Source organism: Natator depressus, chromosome 9 (genome assembly GCF_965152275.1).
Source record: "Natator depressus isolate rNatDep1 chromosome 9, rNatDep2.hap1, whole genome shotgun sequence".
In the NCBI taxonomy this organism is placed as follows: domain Eukaryota; kingdom Metazoa; phylum Chordata; order Testudines; family Cheloniidae; genus Natator; species Natator depressus.
The window spans coordinates 43320322-43345705 of NC_134242.1; the positions used below are offsets into that span (position 1 = coordinate 43320322).

At 41.0% G+C, this 25384-nt stretch overlaps 1 protein-coding gene across 3 annotated transcripts in view; it reads left to right on the top strand.

The window, feature by feature from the left end:
- The window catches only part of LOC141994034 (glypican-5-like), a 596673-nt gene that overhangs the window by 441674 nt on the left and 129615 nt on the right, over positions 1-25384 (top strand). For all 3 annotated transcript variants that reach the window (XM_074963988.1, XM_074963987.1, XM_074963989.1), the window contains one exon: positions 23322-23472. In XM_074963988.1, the coding sequence (XP_074820089.1) occupies positions 23322-23472 (151 nt within the window). The remainder of the gene's footprint in view (positions 1-23321; positions 23473-25384) is intronic.

Below are 25384 nucleotides of genomic sequence, written 5' to 3' on the forward strand. Positions count from 1 at the left end.
TACTCCACCAGGGCGAGAGGCACAGGTGCATTTGACGGGAGAGTGTCAGCCGTTGACTTACCGCAGTGAAGACCCCATGGGAAGTAGATCTAAGTACGCTGACTTCAGCTACGTTATTCACATAGCTGAAGTTGCTTAACTTAGATTGATCACCCCCCCAGTGTAGACCAGGCCAAAGTTAGATATAACTTATTCCATTCCTATGACTTCAACAAGTATCAATACCCTACCCCCCTCTCCATGAAATCCAGACTTCCCTTTTCTTTAAGACGACTTTATCATGTGTCTTTACTGGGCCAGGGCTAATCTATTCCAATAACACATATCTGAAACTTCCCAGTGAGATGCATAATTCATTTTGTGGGGACTTCGTAAGGAAATCCCACAGTAGCCCATGGGTTGAATAGATTGGTAGTCCCAGGCAGAAGACCTACCGCTGAAGTCCTGACCATACTGAAGTGAATGGCAAAACTCCCATTAACTGTGGTAGTGTCAGAATTTCACCCCAGATGTTTAACATTGAAGCCATTGACCACAACAGCAAAATAATCTGAATGAGTTAGCAACAGCCTGTCACCTAGAGGCCATTAGAGGGGAAATAAGGAAGCTAAACGTTGGCATTCTTGATCCTTGCTGCTGTCTTAGATTTCCCATGGTAAATGTAATGCTGCTGTAATAGCTGTAATCACAGAAATGTGTCTTCCATTACCAAAACTGTGATGAAATCTTAATTGCAAAGAGAGGCTATGCTACCCTAGCTGTTATCCTGAAGACTGATTACTTCTTTTCATTGGTTAATATACAATTAGTGTCAGATGACAATATCTGAGGGCAGTGTTATTGCTGTTGATCATGTTATGTTACAGCTGTAATACCTCAAGAATTCCTAAAAACAGAAGTAGCAATCGTGCCAATGGTTCTTTAACAGACTTCAGCACCTTCCATTTCTAGGATAAAAGAAAAGGAGTACTTGTGGCACCTTAGAGACTAACCAATTTATTTGAGCATGAGCTTTCGTGAGCTACAGCTCACTTCATCAGGATGAAGTGAGCTGTAGCTCACGAAAGCTCATGCTCAAATAAATTGGTTAGTCTCTGAGCTGTAGCTCACGAAAGCTCATGCTCAAATAAATTGGTTAGTCTCTAAGGTGCCACAAGTACTCCTTTTCTTTTTGCAAATACAGACTAACATGGCTGTTACTCTGAAACCTGTCATTTCTAGGATAGTCAGAGCTTCTATGCTTGGCTACAGTGAGAATGGAGTCTCACTCATGGGCACCAGGTTTGTATAACTTTTGGTGGTGCTCAGAACGGGTCCAAGCAGAGCCATCCCGTCCATGGGATAGACCAGGGCAATCGCATTGGGCCCCGCACTTTGGGGGGCCCTGAGCTTCAGGGGGACTACAGGGTCCAGGGCAGCCTGGGGGGTTAGTGGGGGGCCTGGCGCCGGCAGCAGCAAGCAACCTGGTCCCAGCCTGCCCCTGCTCTGCCTCATCCCCACCCACATTCCATCCCTTTCCCCAAGTCCCCACCCCCACCCTGCCTCTTTCTGGCTTCCGCCCCCTCCCCCAACCGACCCTCCTGCCCTGGACTCCATGCCCCCATGAAGCGCGAGGCCCCCCAAAGCGCAGTAAACCCAAACATTGGTGGAGCCTGGCCCACGTTCCTAAATATTGGTGGAGCATGGGTACCACAGGCCCATATAACTTGCAGCCTATGGTCTCACTCAGGACTCTGCAGGATAAGAACTTAAGCTATGGGAGAGGACAGTAATACATTAGAAATTTAAACCCAACTTTTATAATCTTCATGTGCCATTTCTTCCTTGTTATTTAGTGACTAATGTGAGGAAAGTGCCCAAGCCAAAATCAAAGCTGCCTCATGTAGTGATAGGTCATTAATAATACTGACAAGTCAACTACATTGGGGCCCATGGCTTTTTTCCCCCTTAAATTATTCTTTGTTATAACTTCCAGTAATCCATGTGGAGCATGACATGCACATTTGAAGAGTTAGATACTCATTTAGAAATAACTCTGTACATGAGTATGTAAAAGAGATGGGCCAAATCATGTAGTGCTTAATTTCAGTGGTAGCTTTGCCTGAGTCAGAGCTGCTGATTTTGTATGTTGGTTTGGTTTTTTCCAAAAAAATATCATCTGCATTTGTATCTTCACGTCATGTTAAACTTAATGCCAGCAGAGCAAGAGAGAGAAATTTCTGGTGCCTGCTGCAGTTTTAGGCAATGATTAAGCAATAACAAAGAACAAAGACATTTGTACAAAACCCTACCGCTTCCTCCTAATCCTCCCCCTCCTACTACCCCAAAAAACCTGTGGTCGTCACCATGCCAGATTCTAGCAAGGCTATAGTCCAACACGGACCTATTTACAGCCAGAGAGTGAGTTCTCCCTGTATAATGTACGCATCCAAGGAAATATCAGTGCCCCTCAGGTCATATTTCTTGCCTACAACAGTATGATATTGAGTAGCCTAGGAAATGACAAACTGTGATCCATGAAGCACTTGCTAATGGAGCATGGAGAGCTGGCTGGTCTCATGGTGCTTGCTGCTCCTCCTTGTTTCCAGGTGCCTGCCGAAGCTACTCAGTATAAAGCAGAGGCAGGAAGTGTGTGAAAGCAGCTACAAACAAGGAAGGGGAAACAGCTGAGCTTCCTTCGTTAGAGGCCTCACCTATATAAGAGAACTGAGTGAAATTCCGTGACCTGTATTGTGCATGATCATAATCGTGTCTTCACACTTTAAAAACTATTAATCTATGAAAGAATGAGTGGAGTCCCCCTAAGGCCTGGCCCACAAGTGGTACTGGAACTGCCAGCCACCAACAGAAGAGGAACGTACACAAGTAATAGCTAACTGTCCAGGAGAGCAGGGGAAGGAGAAGATCAGGTGGCTGTGCAACATCTCCAGGGGTGTAGAGGACCAGGGAACTATGCTCAGGAGGGGAACAGGGTGGAGCAACAGAAGCATGAGACAGGTCACAGAGGAGCAGGATGGGAAAAACAGACAGAGGGGAGGGGAGATGAAATGAAGAGCAGAAGTATCTTGCTGAGAAGAGGAAAAATTGACTATCAATCTAATATTTTATATCTAAATTGAGTAACACTAAATTGAGTGTTAGTATCAGAGCCTTTTGCAGGGAACACTTGCAATTGTTGTCATTCGCCCATTCCGAACTAAATCTCATTATCCTAACAGAAAGTGTCTCAAATGGGAATCTCTCTCCTGTCACTAATAGAATTGGCCACTATTCTTTGTTCTTCTCCAGCATTGCTCGTAACTTAGTTAAAATCTGCAACACTATTCAAGCATGGAATCTAACTTAGACACATCATCAGAGAGGAGTGGGGATTTGTTTTAAATGTGATGACAGGTAAAAATACAGAAATGGAGAAAACTTCAGAAGTCTCAATAAGCATGTTTTGGTGAAGGTATCGATTTATTTAATGGGAACTTTAACTGTAGAGCAAATGATCTGAAATAAAATATACAGCAGTAGACAAAACAGCAGAACAAATGAATCTTGCGGACACTAAGGCTGCTTGAATGAGTTTCCTGTGCTAAAGTGCTGGTAGTGCAGCCAGTGCACTGTACTGGAGGTTTCAATCCTCTTCTTTAGTACAATAGCTCAATTAAGCAGCCTGAATGAGATACAAAGATGGTAATTGTTGGCTTTCAAAACATTTTATATATATTCCAATTTGGGCCAATTTCCATCTACTGCTGTATAGCCACATTCTGCCTTGTACAGTATATGGCTGTCATTTTTCTTGAGTACGTCATCTGACAGCTTTCAATCTTTGTGACCAGATAATCTTGTTAGTGGTTTTCTGAAAAGGTAATAGGATAGGATGATAGTCTGTGTGCTAAAAGAAAGATTGAAGCATCAGAGCTCATTTCACATACTGTGCTTGTTTTAGGCAAGAAGAGAACCCAAATCTTTGATGTGAAAGGCAAAAGTGGTAACTAGTTCAACACTTACTCTTGCTCTCTATAATGATCTATTACGGGAGTGTGTGGTTGTGCCCTCAACCTGCCTGTTCTTTCTCCAGACCCACACACGTGTATTATTTTAATGAAACTGATCAGGCAAAGAAGTTCTTTGTCATGCATCCTGGAAAGTTAGAATGCAGTCATGATGGTACAACACAGAGAAAATATGTGTTTTTTTATATATCAAACCCATACCAAATTAGAGAGACTTCTCTGTTGTACCAAATCCTCTGTGATTTAGCCAACTAAATATTCTGGGCACAGTCTTCAGCTGGTGACAATTGGAGTAGCTCCATTGAAGTCAATATACTGATTTACGTCAGTGGAGGATTGGGCCTTCTGATCTGACACACTAGTATGATGGAATCATAGAAGGCTGGGTTGAAAGGGACCTTGAGAATTCATTAAGTCCAGCCCCCTACACTGAGGCAGGACCAAGTAAACCTAGATCATCCCTGATAGGTGTTTATTCAACCTGATCTTAAAAACCTCTAATGACGAGGATTCCACAGACTCCATTAGAAGCGTATTCCAGAGCTTAACTACCCGTATAGTTAGATAGTGTTTCCTAATATCTAACCTAAATCTCCCTTGCTGCAGATTAAGCCCATTACTTTTTGTCCTACCTTTGGTAGACATGGAGAATAATAGATCACCATTCTCTTTGTAGCCGCGCTTACCATATTTGAAGATGTATCACTTCCACTCTCAGTCTTTTCTCAAGACTAAACATGAATAGCCTTTTTAATTTTTCCTCATAGGTCAGGTTTTCTAAAACACTTGTCTATTTTTGTTGCTCTCCTCTGGACTCTCTCCAATTTATCCACATCTTTCCTAAAGTGTGGTACACAGAATTGGACATGTTCTGCTCTTCTCAAATCGCCAGTGTTGAGAAGAGCAGAACAATTATCTCTCCACATCTTACATACGACACGCCTGTTGGTGCACCCCAGAATGATAATCTTTTTCACAATTGTATCACATTGTTGATTCATTCAAATTTGTTATCCACTATACACACCCCTGATCCTTTTCAGCAGTACTACTGCCTAGCCAGTCATTCCCCATTTTGTAGTTGTGTAACTGATTTTTTGCCTTCCTATGTGTAGTACTTTGCACTTGCCTTTATTGCATTTAATCATGTTGATTTCAGACCAATTCTCTAATTTGTCAATGTTGTTTTGAATTCTAACCCTATCCTCCCAAAGTGCGTGCAGCTTGGTGTTATATGCTAATTTTATAAGTATACTCTGCACTCCATTATCCAAATCATTAATGAAAATATTGAATAGTACCAGACCCAGGATTGACCCCTGAAGGAGCCTACTAGATATGCTCTCCCATTTGACAATGAACCATTGATAACTATTCTTTGAATACAGATTTTCAACCAGTTTTGCAACCACTAATAATTTCATGTAAAGCACATTTCCCTAGTTTGCTTATAAGAATGTTCTGGGGGGACTGTGTGAAATCCCATAGTGGATTTATGCACCAGAGAACTTATTTGTAAACCTGTTTCTTTAGATGCCTTAGCAGCCAAGTGACACAGGGATGTCATGATTGATTTTAGATTTTTCCTTAAGTGCAATTATAATGCCGACAGACCCCGGTCATCGGTGGGCGGGATTGAACCTGGGGCCTCTGGAGCTTAGCATGTGAGCCTCTACAGCATGAGCTAAAAGCCAGGTGGCTCGTAGCTAAGGCTGTAGAGCAGACGCATTAATTGCTCTCTCTAAGTGGTCTTGGTGCCACTAGATGGGACACAACACTACACCCAGAAGGTATGTTGGTTACATACTTCCCCTAGCTGAGGAAATGCATCCCGAGCTTCAGAGACTTCCCAGTTGAAATCCCAAACGAGCCCACACTTGGAACGGCGACAGACTCCAGTCGTTGCCAGGTTGGATCGAACCAGGGATCTCTGTAGCTTAGTCCATGAGCCTCTACAGCAGTGTTTCCCAAACTTACAACAGTTGCGTACCCCTTTTGAGACATTTGTCCTACCGGCATACCCCTTCTCCAGTGAAGATAATTTGGGGGGGTGCATAGCCACATTTTTATAACACACTCCTAATTTGTTTCATTCTGGATTAAATGTTTATTAGAAATAAATACAAAATTATATTACATACAGTTGAAACAAAAATTTTAATAGAAATAATAGTTACATATAGAAATAGTACTAGAAATAATTAAAATAATAGAAGTGAATCAACAGTCTGGCAGAACAGCGTGTATATATATATATATATATATATATATATGTATTTTGCTCAAATTTTGTTTTCAGGAAGCTATCTGAAGCCAGCTCCAAGAGCTGTTCTTCTTCTGAAGCAGAGAGGTTATTTGGCAATGTTTGAACATTGATGATAAAAGGGTTCCTTATCCATTCAAAGGTGCCATCCAGTTCAGGGAAATTCTTACGAAGATCTTTCTGCAAGCTTTCCAAATGCTGCTTCACATTTTGCAACACATCACTATCAAGTTCTTTAGTTGAGCTTATTACTAAGTTATGAAGAGATGGAAAGGAATCCAGTTCACAACGACTTAAGACGTTTATGCCACACTTTCAATTTTGTGACCATGGCACTCGCTTTGTCTTGAATATGGATATGAGTTTCCCTTGCAAGGATAGATTGAGGTTGTCTAAATGAGCAAAGATATCAGCAATATATGCTAATTTGCATAGCCATTTCCAGTCGTGTATATGGTCTCACAGGTTAAAGGTTTCATCTAAAAAAACTTGCAGTTCTTCTCGCAGCTCAAACAGGCGATTCAGAATTGTTCCATGCGAAAGCCAACACACTTTAGTGTGAAATAGGAGTTGTGTGTAATCACTGCCCATCTCATCACAAAGCTGAGAAAACAGCCGGGCATTCAGAGGGCGGCCTTTCACAAAATTGATTATTTTCACAGCTTCATCCACTACTTGCTTTAGATCTGCCTGCATGTTCCGGGTGGCGAATGCTTCCCTGTGAATGCAACAATTTGTTGATTTTGCTTCTGGAGCAACAGCTTGAATATGTGCAACAACTCCTTTCTTCGAACCAATCATGACTCTGGCACCACCCGTGCTTATTCCAACACAACGACTCCAATCCAAGTCATTTTTTTGATAAAGTCATCAATAACTTTAAAAATAGATTCTCCAGTTGTATGTGTTGGCATACGTTGGCAGAACAAAATATCATCGTGGACTTCATTATTCAGCTCGTATCTGACAAACAACAAAAGATTAGCTAAATTCACAATATCAGTGGATTCATCTGCTTGCAGTGCATAGTAGCAACTCTTTTGTACTCTTGACAATAATTGCTGCTTTATGTTTTCGGACATATCTGTGATTCTACGATGAACAGTGTTATTTGAGATATTGATATCTATAGCTTTGCTAGCCTTGTCTCCAATTATCACTTGCACCATTACTTTGGCTGCAGGTTTTACTAATGTCTTGCCAATCACTTCAGCAGCTCCGGACTTTGCAATTAAGTACGCCACACTATATGAAGCTTCCAAAGCTTTCATATTTTCATCTCCCGTCACATTACAAATTGTTTTCTGGGACTTTTGGAGATCTTTGCACCTATTTTCGAAAAATTCTACAGGTTTTCCCTCATATTTTTTATGTTTGCTATCGAAATGGCGTTTTAGGTTGGATGGTTTCATACTTTCATTTATGAGAGTCTCGTAACAAATCACACATTGTGGAACAGGCTCCACCTCATTGCCAGTCCACGAAAATCCCAGTTTAAGCTATTCTTCAACATATTTGCGGGCTTTTTTCATTTTCTTTGCCGTTGATACGTTCAATAAATTTATAGATGGTTCACACGGTTCACTAATTTTGTCATCACAATTGTCTGATGTAGCCATATCACTGCATTTTTCGGCATAATTATCACTAACATTTGTATTTCCTTCATAATTTTCTTTTCTACATTTCATACTTCCCGTTTTTAGCCACCGACCCATTGTAAATAGGTTTAACAAAAACAAAAAGAGAAATTTTGTATATTAATACACACCAAGTATGTACTTGCTACGATCTTTAGATTACTACGAGTCATTATTGACTTTTATCTTTTATCCGTCAGTATGACTTCTGCACATGCCACAAAGGCAAGTGTATTGCCCGAGCTGCGGTAACACGCACGCGTGGTTTGCGTTGGCTCTGCTATGCTATTAGATGTTACTGAACACGTTATCATATTAGTTACAATGTAAACCTGTCTGTATTTCTACTGTACAAGCGTACACCATTCTTATATATTAAATTTTAGTAAATTGTTTTTTGCTGCTAAAAAAAACCCTATGATAAAGTAAAATAAAAAATTCTTCCGCGTACCCCTTGAAACCCTTTCACGTACCACCAGGGGTACGCGTACCACACTTTGGGAAACACTGCTCTACAGCAGGAGCTAAAAGTCAACTGACTCTTAGCTAAGGCTGTAGAGCAGACTCATTTTCTCTCTCTCTCTAAGTAGTCTCAGTGCCACTAGATGGGACAGAACACCACACCCGGAAGGTGTGTGGGTTACACAGTGCTAACCCTTTGTACTTCACTTGAAGTGAGTGCTACCTGTATTACAGCTAGTTAGCTTGGCTAATTAATACATAAGGTTGTTTATGTGAAAAACCACAAACACTTATCTTTCTTACTGCTATTTTTTCCACATTCATATCCATAGAATGAGATGAATATTGCAACTGAAGAGCTCAGTTGATGGCATTTATTTTGAGGAAGCTAAACAGAGCCCTATGTGTGTTTTAACATTTGAGACATCACATTCAAAACCTGAGCACAGTGAATGGCAGCTTGTCGTGTGATGTTTGGATTGTTCTCTAGTCTTCCCAATGAAGCGTCCAGGTTTTCATACTGCGATGAAAATGATCTTCACTAACAGAGAGCTTGAAAACAGATAATTATCCAAGAACATGAAACAGAATTAACATGCAGTGGAGCATGGCATGAACATTTCCTTCAGCAAATAGAAAAGGTAATTGCTGTCTGTGTACAAAGCAACAAGAAAGGTTTGGCTCAGTTCCTTCAGCCAATTTGGAGAGGCCACTGTTTACTTACTTAACCCATAAAAACATGCAGCTTATCAAAAGGGTGCCATTCAAGGACTGATGGAGTGCAACCAGCCTGCTGATTGCAGGCACTTCTCATTTCACACTTCCTAAATCTGATCAAATAGAATGTTCTGGTCCTATTATTAGAACTCTAAAACCTAACAAGTCTGAGCTTTTAGTTAAACAGGGCAACCATATCCCAGGTTAAATGTGAACAATAATTAATAAATGCTGAGTCAAATTCTGACCTCGTGTGACACCCCACTCATTGCAATAGGATTACACAGATGTAACTGTGGACATACTTTGGTCCTGCCCATGCAGAAATTAGGCAGTCTTGAAAATAATGTTCCAGTAGATTAAGCTAATCTGAGTGGTTCTGGTTTGTGATTTTTAGAGGTTAAAAACAGTTGCAGAATAATAAAATCTAGTAAAATATGAAACAGATGTTAAAGAAAATGAAAATTGTAAAATAAACATAAAAATCCAGTTCAGTCAGGAACAAGGAATTGGCAAGTGTCACCTTCGAGGATGACATAAAATAAATACACGACATCTGTCCCTGTACTGAAGTTCTCAGTTTACAATTTTATCATAAATGTTACCTGAACATAACAGCTGATACCCAGCTGCAGTAAGTTCCTGCAGTTTTCTCTCAATCAATGTAGGGTAGAGTGTCTCTGTGCCCCAATCATCCAACACGATACGCTGATCTGTCATTCTGTGGGGTGCCTGACTAGGGTTGCCAGATGTCCAGTTTTCAACCGGACTTTCCAGTCGAAAGGGGACCTGTAAGGTGTCTGGTCAGAAGTACTGACCGGACATCAAAAGTCCAGTTGACACCTGGAGGGGCACTGGAATGGGGGTTGCTGCCTGCAAACGCCCCTGCCAGCATGGCTCGGGGCGTGGGGACCGGGAAGCACCAGGGCAGGAGGCAGAGGAGCAGGAGGCAGAGCACCAGAACCCCCATCAGCCCCTTCTCAGCCAAAGCTACTTCCCACCTGCATCTCGTGGGCAGGCAGCTTCCGCATCAGCTCCGAGCCCGGCTCTGAAGGTGGCAGGTGAGTCCTGAGGGAGTGGGGAGTGGGCGACCGGCAGGGGCATGGGGGGCGTGGGGGGGCGGAAATGTAGTGTTCAGTTTTAAGAAATTGGAAATTTGGCAACCTTATGCCTCACACTTGTACCCAGGAATAAGAGTTACCTCGGCCAGTGATATCAACAACATCTGTCTAGCATACACGGGCATTCTCTCTCTCTTACACACGCACACACACACACAAATTGGAGATGCTAACACCCTAGTTTTGAAGTCTTTAATCCCGTGATGCACTTATGTATGACCTATAGCAGTCTGAGCACCATCCACCAGTAGCCTGGATATTGGTACACTGTCACGGGGACCTCTGCTCACCACTTGGCGGTGCCTCCCCTTGGCCACTCTGGGGATTGGCTCTTTCAGTCTGATGCCCTTCTTGTGGTTCCTCATCCCGTCGTCTCACTCTCCTGATCTGTGGCCCCCTTTCTTGCTCCTCAGGAGCTGCAGTGTCTCATCTTCATGGGTTAGTCCTCCGGCCAAGTCACAAGAGTCCTCCCCTTCCAGGGTAATATCAACAACTTCCTTGCCATCCCAGGCAGTCCTTAAGTCCACTGCCCTGGCTGGGTCACTCCCTCAGTGGCTAGAACGCATTTTCCCAGACAGCCTTCAAGTTCACTGCCCAGATTGTGCCACTCACCCAGTGGCTGGTAGGGGAACCCAGGCCCACCCTCTACTCTCGGTTCCAGTCCAAGGCCCTATTTCCAGCAGCAAAGGTCTGGGCAACCACAAACCTCCCTGCCACTCTCCTGGACTACTTCCTACCTTGCCTATCCCAGGCTCACATTCTCCACCCTTCTAACCAAACCCTTTTCCTCTGGGTCTGCTAGACAAACCCTTTCTCTTGGGTCCAAATCTCTTTCTCTCCCTTGTCCCAGGGAGAGTGACTGCAGCTGTACTCCATGCAGCCTCCTTTCTGCTACCAGCTTACATTGTTCCTGCACAGGTGAGCTTTCCTTGATTAAGGTTTTCCTCTCTGCCTAAATGTCCTCGGGTTTGCAGCCTAATAGGTTAATTGGCCCATCTGGTCTATGTTAACCCTTTCAGGGGGTGTTTGGGGAGCATGCCCCATCACATACATGCACCCCTATCATCACTACTGAGGTGGCAGCATTGATCCTAAAGAAACATGCTCAGTCCATCCCCTTTGCTCCCTTCAGAGGTCTCCTTGGTACAGGGCACACTCTTCTGCCAACACAGCTCAAACACCTTGATGACCCAGAACGCCCAATAAAAATGCTATTGTGAATATGGCCCCCAAAATGGGGCACATATGCAGAACCCGACACATAAGTATCAGCATTTGTACTTCAAGGGACCTAGCGGAATTATCACTTGGGGTAGAGCTCTTAGCCCACCCAACTAGCATCTTCTCACCAGCATCCCTTGCCAGGATCAGGAGAGCAGGCTAGCTGTCATCAAAATGTGTCTGTGAGGTGAATCAAGGCCACTGAGTGGGACAGCCACAGCTAAAAGCAAATACTGAACAATCTCCTCTTGGAAGGAAGAAGGATATGTCTCATTAGTGACGTGACAGTGTATGTTGTTTCTTTTCTAAGAGTCCCCATTCTCATTTCCCCAACACTCTGGTTCTTTTCCCAAACTCTGTCACACTTATAGAAAAGTGGAAACACAAAATCATAGTTTTCTGTGTCTTTTAATACAGGATGAATTTCATCCTCTAGAGGTGTAATGTATGAGTAGCTAAGATGTAAAAAAGTATGTCAGGTACTTATTTCTTCTTTTGAGACATGACTATTAAACTACTAACCAAATCAACCAAAATATGTCAGGTCTTTTCAAACCATTTTTCCTGCTCAGATAGAACTAGTGATTGTTTAGAGTTAATAGTAAAGTAATAGGAGATAAAATGTTCACTTCAGATCATTCAGAATTAGTGAATTACAGCTGATGGTTTGTAGGAATGGGGAGCGCAGCTATTATAGAGCTTCTGTTAATAACTCAAGAGATTCACAGAATTCACATTCCTATTTGTACATTTGAGTACAGTGTACATCTGTACAGTGTAAATCTGAGTAAAAATATTTGAGTAAAAATATTTCAAGGGCATCCCAAGATTTTTAGCTCATTAAACTAATCATACTATAAGCACTCTGCAAAAACATAGCATAAACATAGCCACTTTTAATAATGATCTGAGAGGAAAAAATTATAAAGCTAACCTCAAAAATAGAGCTATCCTGAACTGTAGAACAAGGTAAAACTCCTAAAGCCAATTTAGATTCCTGATGAAATAAGCCTATTACATCAGATAGAAAAAGTAATTTTTATTTAACCTGTTTACTCTGGGATGTAGATCTCCCATTGACTATGCACATTCTAGAAGACTTTGGGAAGTGAAGTAGAATGAGTGGGCAAAAAGCAAGATTAGAGGAAGGAAACACAGGGTAAATGGAAAGTATTCAAAGATAAATTAATGTTGCCATAGTTGTAAGTGTTTTCTCTAGCAATCAACATACTAGAAAGTCCATTTGCATAAACCAGGAAGTGCAAAAAACTAATCACAGGTAAGAAAGACATGAAAGTCCAAAACCTCAAGTACGAAGGACTGAATAGATTACAAAGTGAAGTTAAAGATGTAAAACAGCAAGGAAGCAGTTATTTGTGGAGAATGAAAGAAAGATTACAAGAGAGATTTGAAAAATGATTAGGAGCTAAAATTAGTTGAAGGAATCAGAATGTCCTGTAAAACATGAGAAGAGTAATTTAATGACTTATGATAGACACAGTTAAACAAAAACAAGAACAACTTCAAAAAAACACCACCAACTAACTAAATCCATTATTTGTCCTGAGAATGGGGAGAGAAATGCAAGAAAGATAACAAATTTCCCAGGAGATGAATAAGTAGTGTTGAAGGGGCTCAGAATCACAGCAGAAGAGTTGATCAAGTAACGAAAACACTTAACATTGACAAAAATTCGTAGAACAGATTGAACCCTTTCTAGAATTCTTATAAGGGAGTAAGCAAAAAGATGGGAAGAAGAAACACACAATATACTGTAGAAACAGGTCTTGTGGTGTTTCACTGGTAATTAAGAGACAGGCAAGAGAGAAATAATTTCAGGCCCGTAACCTTCACTTAAGCACTGAGAAAAATACTGGTTTCACAAATCAAGACAAAAATGCCAATATACTGTAAAATAATGAATGTATTTACAAAAGGGCCGAGACCGAGCCTTCCTTTTTCACAGATATCATTTACCTCTGCATTTATGTTCCTGCAATATCAAATGTAGGTGTAAATGTAGGAGTCATTTGGTCATCTAACTTGCAGATTGTACCTACAATTAGGTAAAGATACAGAATTGCCACCGTAATTCAACTGAGGGTGCAGGTTGGATTCCCTTTTGAAAGTTTATCCTTAATTCCTAAAATTCATTACCATCGATTTACAGAAGGACAACCATTGACATAAAATTCTTTAGAATTGTTTAAAGCAATAATGAAAACATGAATTGGTGGGAGCCAAAATTATGAATTATCTATATCTTAGTAAAATGTGGTCACATGCAATGTTAGTAAATGGGTGTAGGAGAAAAGATAAGATAAGAATATAAGAACGGCCATACTGTGTCAGACCAAAGGTCCATCTAGCCCAGTAGCCTGTCTTCCGACAGTGGCCAATGCCAGGTGCCCCAGAGGGAATGAACAGAACAGGTAATTAGCAAATGATCCATCCCCTGTCACCCATTCCCAGCTTCTGGCAAACAGAGGCTAGGGACACCATCCCTGCCCATCCTGGCTAATAGCCATTGATAGACCTATGCTCCATGAATTTATCTAGTTCTTTTTTGAACCATGTTATAGTGTTGGCCATCACAACATCCCTCTGGCAAGGAGTTCCACAGGTTTACTGTGCATTGTGTGAAGAAATACTTGCTTTTGTTTGTTTTAAACCTGCTGCCTATTAATTTTATTTGGTGGCCCCTAGTTCTTGTGTTATGAGAAGGAGTAAATAGCGCTTCCTTATTTACTTTCTCCCCACCAGTCATGATTTTATAAACCTCTATCATATCCCCCTTAGTTGTCTCTTTTCCAAGATGAAAAGTACCAGTCTTATTAATCTCTCCTCACGCGACAGCCATTCATACACCTAATCATTTTTATTGCCCTTTTCTGAACCTTTTCCAGTTCTTTTTTGAGATGGAGCGACCACATCTGCACAAAGTATTCAAGATGTGGGCATACTATGGATCTATATAGAGGCAATATGATATTTTCTGCCGTATTGTCTATCCCTGTCTTAAAGATTCCCAACATTCTGTTCGCTTTTTTGGCTGCCGCTACACATTGAGTCAATGTTTTCAGAGAACTATCCACAATGACTCCAAGATCTCTGTCTTGAGTGGTAACAGCTAATTTAGACCCTATCATTTTATATGTATAGTTGGGTTATGTTTTCCCATGTGCACTACTTTGCATTTATCAACATGGAATTTCATCTGCCATTTTGTTGCCCAGTCACCCAGTTTTGAGAGATCCTTTTGTAGCTCTTCGCAGTCTGCCTGGGCCTTCACTATCTTGAGTAGTTTTGTATCATCTGCAAATTTTGCCGCCTGACTGTTTAGCCCTTTTTCCAGATCATTTATGAATATGTTAAATAGGACTGGGCCCAATACAGACCCTTGAGGGACACCACTATTTACCTCTCTCCATTCTGAAAACTGACCATTTATTCCTGCCCTTTGTTTCTTATCTTTTAACAATCCATGAGAGAACCTTCCCTCTTATCCCATGACTGCTTACTTTGCCTAAGAGCCATTGGTGACAGACTTTGTCAAAAGCTTTCTGAAAATCTAAATCTAAAAATGCTTGAATAGATAAAGAATTGTGTTGGTTATTGTAGACTTAGGTCAACTTGTAAGTGGAGCAATTCAGGGTAAATTGAGGTGGATAATGGAGTCCACAAAGATCAGCACTAGAACCAATTTTGTTCACATTTATCATCCTAAATTGTCTAGAAGAGAGAACATTTGATGAAATTTGCTGATGAAACAAAACTAGTGGGAAAAAAGTTAAGTAGAAAGGAAAAGGCATCAAAATGCAAAATTACTTGCATGACCTAGGGACACTGGCAGAGAAGTGACTTACAAAATTCACCATAAACAAATGAAGGTGATTAGACTGGGATAAAACTTGACCTTAGCAAAGCTTTTGATACGGTCTCCCATAGTATTCTTGCCAGCAAGTTAAAAAAGTATGGATTGGCTGAATGGACTATAAGGTGGATAGAAAGCTGGCTAGATTGTCAGGCTCAATGGGTAGTGATCAACGGCTCGATGTCTAGTTGGCAGCTGGTATCAAGCGGAGTGCCCCAGGGGTCAGTCCTGGGGCCAGTTTCATTCAACATCTTTATTAATGATCTGGATGATGGGTTAATTGCACCCTCAGCAAGTTAGGTAAACTGACTTTTAAATTGAAGGTAGAGGTAGATGCGATGGAGGGTAGGGATAGGGCCCAGAGTGACCTAGACAAATTGGAGGATTGGGCTAAAAGAAATCTGATGAGGTTCAACAAGGACAAGTGCAGAGTTTTGTACTTAGGAAGGAAGAATCCCATGCACTGCTACAGGCTGGGGACCGACTGGCTAAGCAGAAGTTCTGCAGAAAAGGACCTGGGGATTAGAGTGGACGAAAAGCTGGAGATGAGGCAGCAGTGTGCACTTGTTGCCAAGAAGGCCAATGGCATATTGGGCTGTATTGCCAGCAGATGAGGGAAATGATTATTCCCCTCTATTAGGCACTGGTGAGGCCACACCTGAAATATTGCATCCAGTTTTAGACCCCACACTACAGAAGGGATGTGGACAAATTGGACAGAATCCAGCGGAGGGCAACAAAAATTATTAGGGGGCTGGGGCACATGACTTATGAGGAGAGGCTGAGGGAACTGGGGTTATTTAGTCTTCAGAAGAGAAGAGTGAGTGAGGGGGGATTTAATAGCAGCCAATTACCTGAAGGGGGGTTCCAAAGAGGATGGAACTAGTTCTCAGTGGTGGCAGATGAGAGAACAGGAAGCAATGGTCTCAAGTTGCAGTGGGGGAGGTCTATATTGGATATTAGGAAACACTATTTCACTAGAAGAATGGTGAAGCACTGGAATGGGTTACCTAGGGAGGTGGTGGAATCTCCATCCTTAGAGGTTTTTCAGGCCCGGTTTGACAAAGCCTTGGCTGGGATGATTTAGTTGGGGTTGGCCCTGCTTTGGCGGTTGGCGTAGGACTATATGACCTCCTGAGGTCTCTTTCAATTGTAATATTATATGATTCAATGATTCTAAAACCTAAGAAAAGTATATCTACCCATAGTGGTCAAAACACTAAGCAGAAAGGCTTTGTGGGGAGTGGGGAGAAGACATGAATGAAATTCTAAAACCATTGAAAGCGCTCAACCAAATTTAATGAAGTATGCATAACAATTTGATTAGATTATTTTAGTATTGTATAGGTGAAACCCGATTTGTTATGCCAGTGTTACTGTGAGGAATTGGGTAAATAGAGCAGAAGGAAACCAGAATGATACCTAGGAGTCTCTGTTGTTCAAAAAGGTTATGCATTTTTATTCTTTTAGGTAAAAATTAACGTAAGAGGGCCCCTTATTGAGGTATTCTCATCTCTGAAGGGACTAGAGAAGGGAAGTGCAACAAGTCTTTTGGAGTTAGTGTGAGATACAAGCATGAGGGAGAGCAGACTGAAGAAAATGCCTGACTAGAGATTGAAGAAAAAGAAGAGTTTTGCTTCTTTATGCCGAAAGAAAGAAAAGGACTGCACGGAGTAAATGTGAATGGCAGAAACAAGAGCAAACAGTTTTATGAGGGGATTAAGTGCACATATGGAGGGAAATTGACTATACATGTCATCTCAAAGGAGAGGATGCACTTAGAATAAGTATATGTGGCTGTTATGTCCTAAAATTTCTTATGTTCCTATTGTTTTGTGAATTGACAGAGCATCTGCTCAGTCACCAGGCATCAGTAAAATCCAGCCCTTTATGTACAGCACTAATTTTGTCAGTTCTTATAAAAAATACAGACAATTGGCTAAGAAAGCAGCGTATTGTTTCATTCTGCTGTAGTCATTTCTGACCTAATAAGCATTTAGAAAGGACTTTTTTTAATGAAACACTGAGCAGACTGAGAAAAAATACTTATATTCTAACAGGAAGGATTGAGTCATTTGTGACTTTATTTTCCAGAGTAGGCTTTTCTACATTGTTCGTGCAAAATTCATTGTCTCTGAAGATAATGATATGTATTTCATCAGAACAGTTTTGAAAAAAAATTGTTTGTCAGCCTCTTTAGACAGGATCATGTTTTGCCTTCAGTTACTAAATGATGTATATCTTATGTCTGTCTTGATGTCTATGAAAACATCGCAAGTGAGAGATGTCTCGACTCATACTCTTTGTAATTGACTAACAGGTGGACTACTGTCAAGTTTATTCAGTTCATAGCAATGGCCATCTTTTTGGAATATAAAAATATTCATACTGAAGTACATCATAGAGGAAACAGACCACTTGGGAAACAATTAACATGTAGGAGTCATCTTTGAATATTCCAAGCACTCACCTTTAGGAGACGTTATCCTATGGTATCCATATGGTATCCTCATAGCTTTTCCATTGCCATGTTCACTGATCTGATAAACTTGAAAGTATGGTGCAAAATATAATCTTAAAAAAATCTATTTTCTAATTAAATGAGCCCTTGTTATTCTATTTTGCTGAATTCTTACCTCAGATACAAATACAATAGTTACACTTTTACAGAATCGTATCTCAAGGAGCTATACAGCTATTAATTAATTAATCAGGAGGGGCATTCACAAAATTGATGCTCGAGTGGGAATGCTGCCATTGTACAAAAAGCGTTTGAGAATAAATCTGTATTCGACCATGCCCTGTGGCCAAAGATCAAGAGAATGAATTAAGGTTTGGCCCATAGTGGGAGATTTGGGCCCTTTGTGTCACATAACATTTGGAACAAGCATGGTGAACCACATTTCCTGCATATAATATTCTCCAGGCATTTGCTGGAATAAACAGTATGCATGCACCTTGTCAGCAGTGTATTTAATTCAGAGCTTCCTGGTTACATATGATTTTACACACATTTCAGCTAAATCAAATGCAAAGCAATCTATTCAGGAATATTGTGTAGGTTCTCAACACTCTTTAGAGGACTATGGGCTTGATCCAAAGCCCATAGTCAGTGGAAAGACTGCAGTGGAAAGACTCCCATTAACGTCAAGGGGTTTTAGATTAGGCCTTATTCATGTTGCCTTTTAATGAGCAAAAGATATAATATGGATACTTCATACCCACCTGCTGGTGGTCAGTCTGCCAATTCTCATAAAGCAAGCAGGACTGGAGCTGTTCATTACAGGGTTGGTCTTTTAATTAAGTCAGTACGGAACCAGTGGCCCAGAATAGCATTAGAAAGCACTATGCTTTTGGAAGTGCTATCTTTTGGATGAAAAAATTGAAGTCATAAAGTCTATGCTCCTGTTAAAACTCCTGTGATGTTTTCTACAAGGGTAGAGATATTAGATCCTGTGCCCTGGCACAAATCCAAAGGGGTTATTGCATTTCTTCTACCAAAAATCCAGTTCTGCTGTTTCAGTTGGATAAGGTACTGCATTCTTCACTTCTGGTCCTGAACTACTGTGCAGGGCTCCTGCTCACTGTTTAAGCGGCCAGAGGTGGCGGTGGTTGGGTTTCAGTGATGGATTAATTGATCTGCATGTGTATTGATAGATAGCTAGTACGGTCAGTAAAATTATACCACATTGAACTATTTTGTTGAAAGTGTGAAATAAATGCCAGTTATTGATCCAGATCAGTCTCTTCCATGGTAACATATGGGGAGGAGACTATGGCGGAGAATCCATTTGGAGAGGTTCTCTCCATGTTGGTCCATTAGGGAGTGGAATTTGTCCCTCCTCCACCTCACAGAAAAGACCATGGGGGTTGATGCCTCCAAATTTTCAGGATTCCTCGGGCTCCATTGCATGTCAGGACCATCAGGGCAAACTACATATTAGCTCTAGCTAATATTGGTACTACATATTAGCTCTAGCCCCTAGTGGAAGCTCCTCTCACAGCCTGGCAGCACGGCTCCATTGGAACAAAGCACAAGTGACCACCCCTGACCTGGCTGCCTCCAGGACCTACAAAAAACACACAAAAAGATAATAAGACTGCATAATCCTTTTTGCATAAGATCCACAAGGAGGATAATGTCTATTGCCACCCCCATCCCTGCCTGCCAGTTCCCTCCCCAGACTGCCTCCTTCCATTTCTCTTTGCATATTCTCAAACCTCTGGAGGAGATGGGCTGGCCCTGCAGAAGCAGCTAAGTCCACTTCTGTGCAGTAGGGGAGATCTGCATGCAGAAGAGGCCCAACATGCATACATCTGGGGGACATAATCTGAGTCTTTATTATGCAATAAGTATTTCAGGAGTAATAAAGTTGCTACTCCTGTACATGTTAAATCTATTTTTCATTTTGGTTAACTGCACCAGTACACCAACCATAGTCCAGCAATAGTCAATATTTTCATTAATGACTTGGATAATGGAGTGGGAAGAGTATGTGTATAATATTTGTGGATGATATCAGGATGAGAGAGATTGTAAGCACTTTGGAAGACAGACTTAGAATTCATAGGCGGCACGTGGCTCTGGCATTTGGGGAGGCTGGTGTGAGCAATGGAAGCTCCCCCGGCATCCAGACTCTGGCCCCACCCCCTCTCGGCCTCCTCCCCCTGAGGCACCACCCATCCTTCGCCCCAGGCCCCACCTCCGCTCTACCCCAGGTCCCGGTCCCATTCGGCCCCTCCCCAGTCAGCCCCGCCGCTGTTGCTCGCTCCTCTCCTCTGCCGCAGATGGGGCCATGGGGGAAAAGTGTGGGTGGGGCCATGGCCTAGGCATTCCCTCCATGCTCTCAAAGGCAGTGGGTCGGAGGCTGTTTGCGGAGGCTTTGCCTCCCCAGCCTATTATACCCATGTTAGAATTCAAGAAGACCTTGTTACATTGGAGAATTGGTCTGAAATCAATAAGATAAATATGGTACTTTGCATTTGTCTTTACTGAATTGTAGGAAAGAAAAAACAATTGCTCAACCTCAACATGGGGAATAACTGGCTTGGGAGTAGTCCTGCTGAAGAGGATCTGGGGTTATGGTAGATCACAAATTGAATGTGAGCCAACAATATGATGCAGTTGCACAAAAGGCTAATGTCATTGTAGGGTGTATTAAGAGAAGTGTAATTGTTCCACTCCACTTGACACTGGTGACATAATTGTTCTGCTGTACTTGACACTGGTGAGGCCTCAGATGGAGTATAGTGTCCAGCTTTGTGTGCCACTCTTTAAGAAAGAGGTGGACAAATTGGAGAGAATCCAGAGGAGAGCAACACAAATGGTAAAAGGTTTGGAAACCTGACGTATGAGAAAAAATTAAAAAAACAACAACTGTCATGTGTAGTCTTGAGAGAAGAAGACTGAGGGGGGATCTGATGACAGGCTTCAAGTTTGTTAAGGGCTGTTATACAGAGGTTGATGATCAATTGATCTCTGTGCCCACTGAAGGTAGGACAAGAAGTAATGGATTTAATTTGCAGCAAAAAGATTTAGGTTAGATAGTATGAAAAAATTATGTATAAGCTAGTTAAGCTCTGGAATAGGCTTCTAAGGGAGTCTGTGGAATCCTCATCATTGGAGGCGTTTAAGAACCGGCTGGACAAACACCTGCCAGGGATGGTCTAGGTTTCTTTGGTCCTCTTTTAGCATTTGGGGCTGGACTAGATGACCTCTCAAAGTCCCTTCCAACCTTATATTTCTATTATTTCTATGATTTCCCAAAGCACGGGACATGCAATTGATAGGTAGGGGCAAAGGACATGAAAATGTCCTTGGGTATATGCATCTTTCCTGTGCCCTGTTTCAAGGCACTGAGTCAGGGGACCAAAGGTCACATGGTAACAGCCCAGAGGTGGGGCTTACTATAACAGGGAGCCTTTTCAGCCAAAGGAGAAGGAGACGTGGCTGGGGTCCTTGCTACACCAGCTGGGAGATACTGTAGGTGTAGACGTCTCTGCTGAAAAAGACTTTAGGAAAGAGGAGGTTTGGGGGAGGAACTGTAGAATGTGGGGAGGAGGGCTAATAGATGTGTATATAAGTTGCCATTGAGCTGTTTTCCTGAAGGGAAGGCAGGACATCGCATTCAGTAGTCTGGGAAATGCGGCAGTGCACCCATGGTTGAACACAGAGCTCATTTCTCTGCCCTTTTCCAGGACAGCTGAGCACACATCATTCGGTTATTCACTTTTGAGTCATGAGTGCTGAATGAAATCAATTTGAAAAAGAGTTATTACCTTAACAGGCAGTAAACCTTTCTGCCTTGACTGCAAACAATCATTAAAAGCCTTTATTAAATTTTGCATCTGTTCTGTTCACCACTTAGCCATTTCTTTTCATTCTGAAGGATTATAACCAAGAATGAATGAGTCTCCTCCAAGATGGTCAGGACACAATAAATCTATGAAGTAACTGAATAATCCTTTCCTCCACATACACAGATTTATTTTTTACATTTGCTGAAAATATTTGCTCTCTTACTTCCCCATGACATCAGGCTTTCAGCCTGTGAATAATGATGCTCGACATCAGGCAGCTTGTTAAAAAAAAAATCCGACAACAATTGGACAGTGTTCAATGCCTTTCCCAACTAAAATCCATATTCCTCTCCCTCACAAACTCATCTTCCCACTGCAGTGCAGTGATGTGTGTATCTTCAGAATAACCAAAATGGACAATTTCAGGTAAAGGGTAAATTAGCCAGGTTCTCCCCAGTACAAGGTAGCAACTATTGTTCACTAGAACAGGACCCCTAGGCACAGTGAGACATGCATTTGTCAGACTGCATTATTATGGAAGCTTGAAGAGGAATGTGAAAACAATTCAAGAGTTCCTGGTGGTGGAAAATGCTGCGGCCTTCCTCTTCTGCCATTTAGGTCTCCGTTAGTGTGTCAAGCCTGAGCTCTAGTTTCTCGGCTGGCTCCCACGCCATTTCCACTGCCAGATTGATCTGTCCTGATCTTCAAAGCTGTAAATAGATCAGATCAGGTCCCAGCTATATTAGAGACCTCGTTTCCATCTTCAGACTGCCAAAACCACAGCCCGGAATGACGTATGTGAGGGCTAAGGACAAGGCATTCTCAGTTGAGGGGACCCGACCATGGAATTAACTAACTTCCAAGAGGAGATTAGAGAAATCCAGAGTGGCCAAGTTTAGGAAACACTGCCAAACTTCCTTATTGTGAGAGCTTTTCCAGCATAACCAGAATGACATTCACAGCATCAGCTACAACCTTCTTCCCTTCTAATTACCAAAGAAAAAGCCTTACCCCAAACAGGGAGAAGAGCCGGCCACTTAGGCTGCCATTGAAAACAAGTTTTAATGGTGGTCTAGACCTTTGTGATGACACATTTGTGTTTCTTACATTGTAAAGTATGACAAATGGGGATGGCATATAAAGCTCAAAAAAGGTTTGTTGTATAGCAAATACAGTACTTCAGCTAGCATGAGCTAATGCCGTGAATTCAGAGTGACTCCAGAAACAGCTTGTTCTTATTCTATAGTAATTCCAAGAAATTTGTTTCAGTCAAATGTTTTGCTGATTCAAGTTAAAGTGAAGTGCATAACTTGCAGTCTGCACAGGCTTTGGACCTGATCTTGTTAACTGCTCAATGCCCTAAAAATCCTACCTTAAGGCCCAATCCTGTAAGATACTAGGGCCCTCATGTATGAGGTATTAAATGCCTGCAACACCTCTGTGATGACCCTGCCCTCATCCAGGAAGCTTTACTGTTGACTTCATATGAAAATAACCCAAAACATTGCACTAACCGTATGGTGAAATATAACATTGTTAATATAACATTTTTAATATAAAAGGGTGAAATATAACATTTTTAACAATAGAATCAGACCCACAGTATTTCAGAACCAAGGGTCCTCGGCCCCTTATAGAATCAGGCTCTTTGTCACTTGCACCTTGAATTGTGTGAAGACACTAAATTTCATTGTGACTTGTTTTCTTGTCTTTTAGCTGGATACAGAGAAGACAAAATTGAAGTTGGAACGATGGGCTTCCAGGGAAAGTGGCAGTGGGGGCTGGAAAAGTGAAGCAATGGAATCAAGCGGGGACTGTGATGATGAGGATGGATGTCAAGGATCTGGTGACAGAATTCACACAGCAGGTAAATGCAGGGAAAATGTTCTCTGAATATTCATTCACATTTTAAAGCAGGTTTCAACTGAGTAGTGTGTTGGAGCCTTTCCATGAACATGGGTAAAGAAAAACAAGATGCTTGTGGAAAGTGAATTTAAACTTATAACTCAAATATTTGCTGAAAGTGAATTTCAAAATTCCATATTGGATTGTAAATCTGAAATTTTCATTGTGTTGGTGACTTACATAATCAAGTTTTTAACAAAAGAAGAGGCACTAGACAACTAACCAAAACAACATAACTTACACAGTTGAAATACCGAACATTTGCAACTGCAGCAGGTTGAAAAAATGTCAACTTTTTTTCTGTGGAAACTGAAACCTTTAGCAGAAATGTATTGATTTTGAGAAAAAAAAAAGGGGGTTTTCATGACCCCCCACCGAATGGTCAATAACCTAGCATTTAGAAAACTCACCTGAGATGTAGAAGACCCAGGTTCAAGTCCTTGCTCTGGTGGGTTGGTTGTGTGTGTGTGTGTTTCTCATGTCTTTTCACAAAGAAATTTCAAAAGGTCTCATTTTTGTTCGTCAGAATGAAAAAAAATGTCAAAACCTTTAAATTTTTCCTGATACAAAAATTGCTGCTTTTAGCCAGCCCTATTTCCAACAAATGTTTGGTGAGGTATTCAGATGTGGAGAAAAGTGTGTTTATTAAAATCAGAAATAATTTGAATAACAAATAAATGTAGAGATTTTCCATATTCTTCTCACAAATATTTTATAAACAAAGGTTGGGAAACATAGATGAATACATTATCAATTAAAAATTATTTGCTCATTGATTAATAATTTACTGTTTTTTTATTGTATCTGACTTGTGAAAAGACTTCTTCTAGATGCCCCAGATGCAAGAGATTATAGCGATTAAAGTTTTAAGTGATATGTTTTTTTGTCTTCATGTGGTACATTATAAACAATAGCCAGGTGCTAAATCATTTTCAATTGATAATTAAACTATTTATGTATTGTAGTACTGCCAAAATATACAATGGCTCTTTTGTAGTTAGAGTTCAAAAATGAAAAAATAGAAGCTTTTGAAATTTGGTTTATTGTTAACTTTAGTAATGTGAAATAAGGAAGCAACATAATGTCTCCTCCTTCCTTTTTGCAATCGGTTGAAATAAAATTATTTATGATGAGATGGTTGTGGATTAAAAAGAATTACATTTGCATAATTAGCTCTCCCATTGATTTGGCTGGGATTATATCAACTAAAAATATAATTACAATTAATTTGACCAAATGCTTTGGATTCAGAACAGTAAGAGTAACTATTCCTTCTTGTGAAAACTGTAATAGTGTTTTATAATTAATATATTATATTGTATGCAGGTTACTAGCAGTAAATTTGTTTGGCATATCTAGATGCAATTAAGCGATAAAATGAGATTAGTCTCATTACAAAACGCCTTTGCTTTAGTAGAATGTTAAAATATAAAAACACTTCAATTTCATTTAATTTCCTCTTGGTATGTGTCTGTAAACTATGGTGCTTTTTAATTGCAAAGCTACATTACACAACTTGAGATCTACCAAGAGTGCTCTGATTATTGCTTTGTAGATATGCAGTGCAAGAAATTTAGCTCACTTGAGAACTTCTAGTGGCAAAGCACTGAGTAGGAGTCTGATCCAGAGCCCACTGAACTCAATGGGGGACCTTCCCATTGACTTCAGTGGGCTTTGGATCAGGCCTTAAATGACAACTCTAAAGTATCAGTCTCAATGAATGCTGTTGCATGTGATTAAATGTAATAAAAAGGGCTTTCAAAGGGTAAACGTCTTTGGCAGAGCAATAATAATAATGATGATGATTTTAACACCAGGTCTATGCAGAAGTCTCCCTAAAGAGGATATATCTAAGTATCTGACTCTGAAATGAT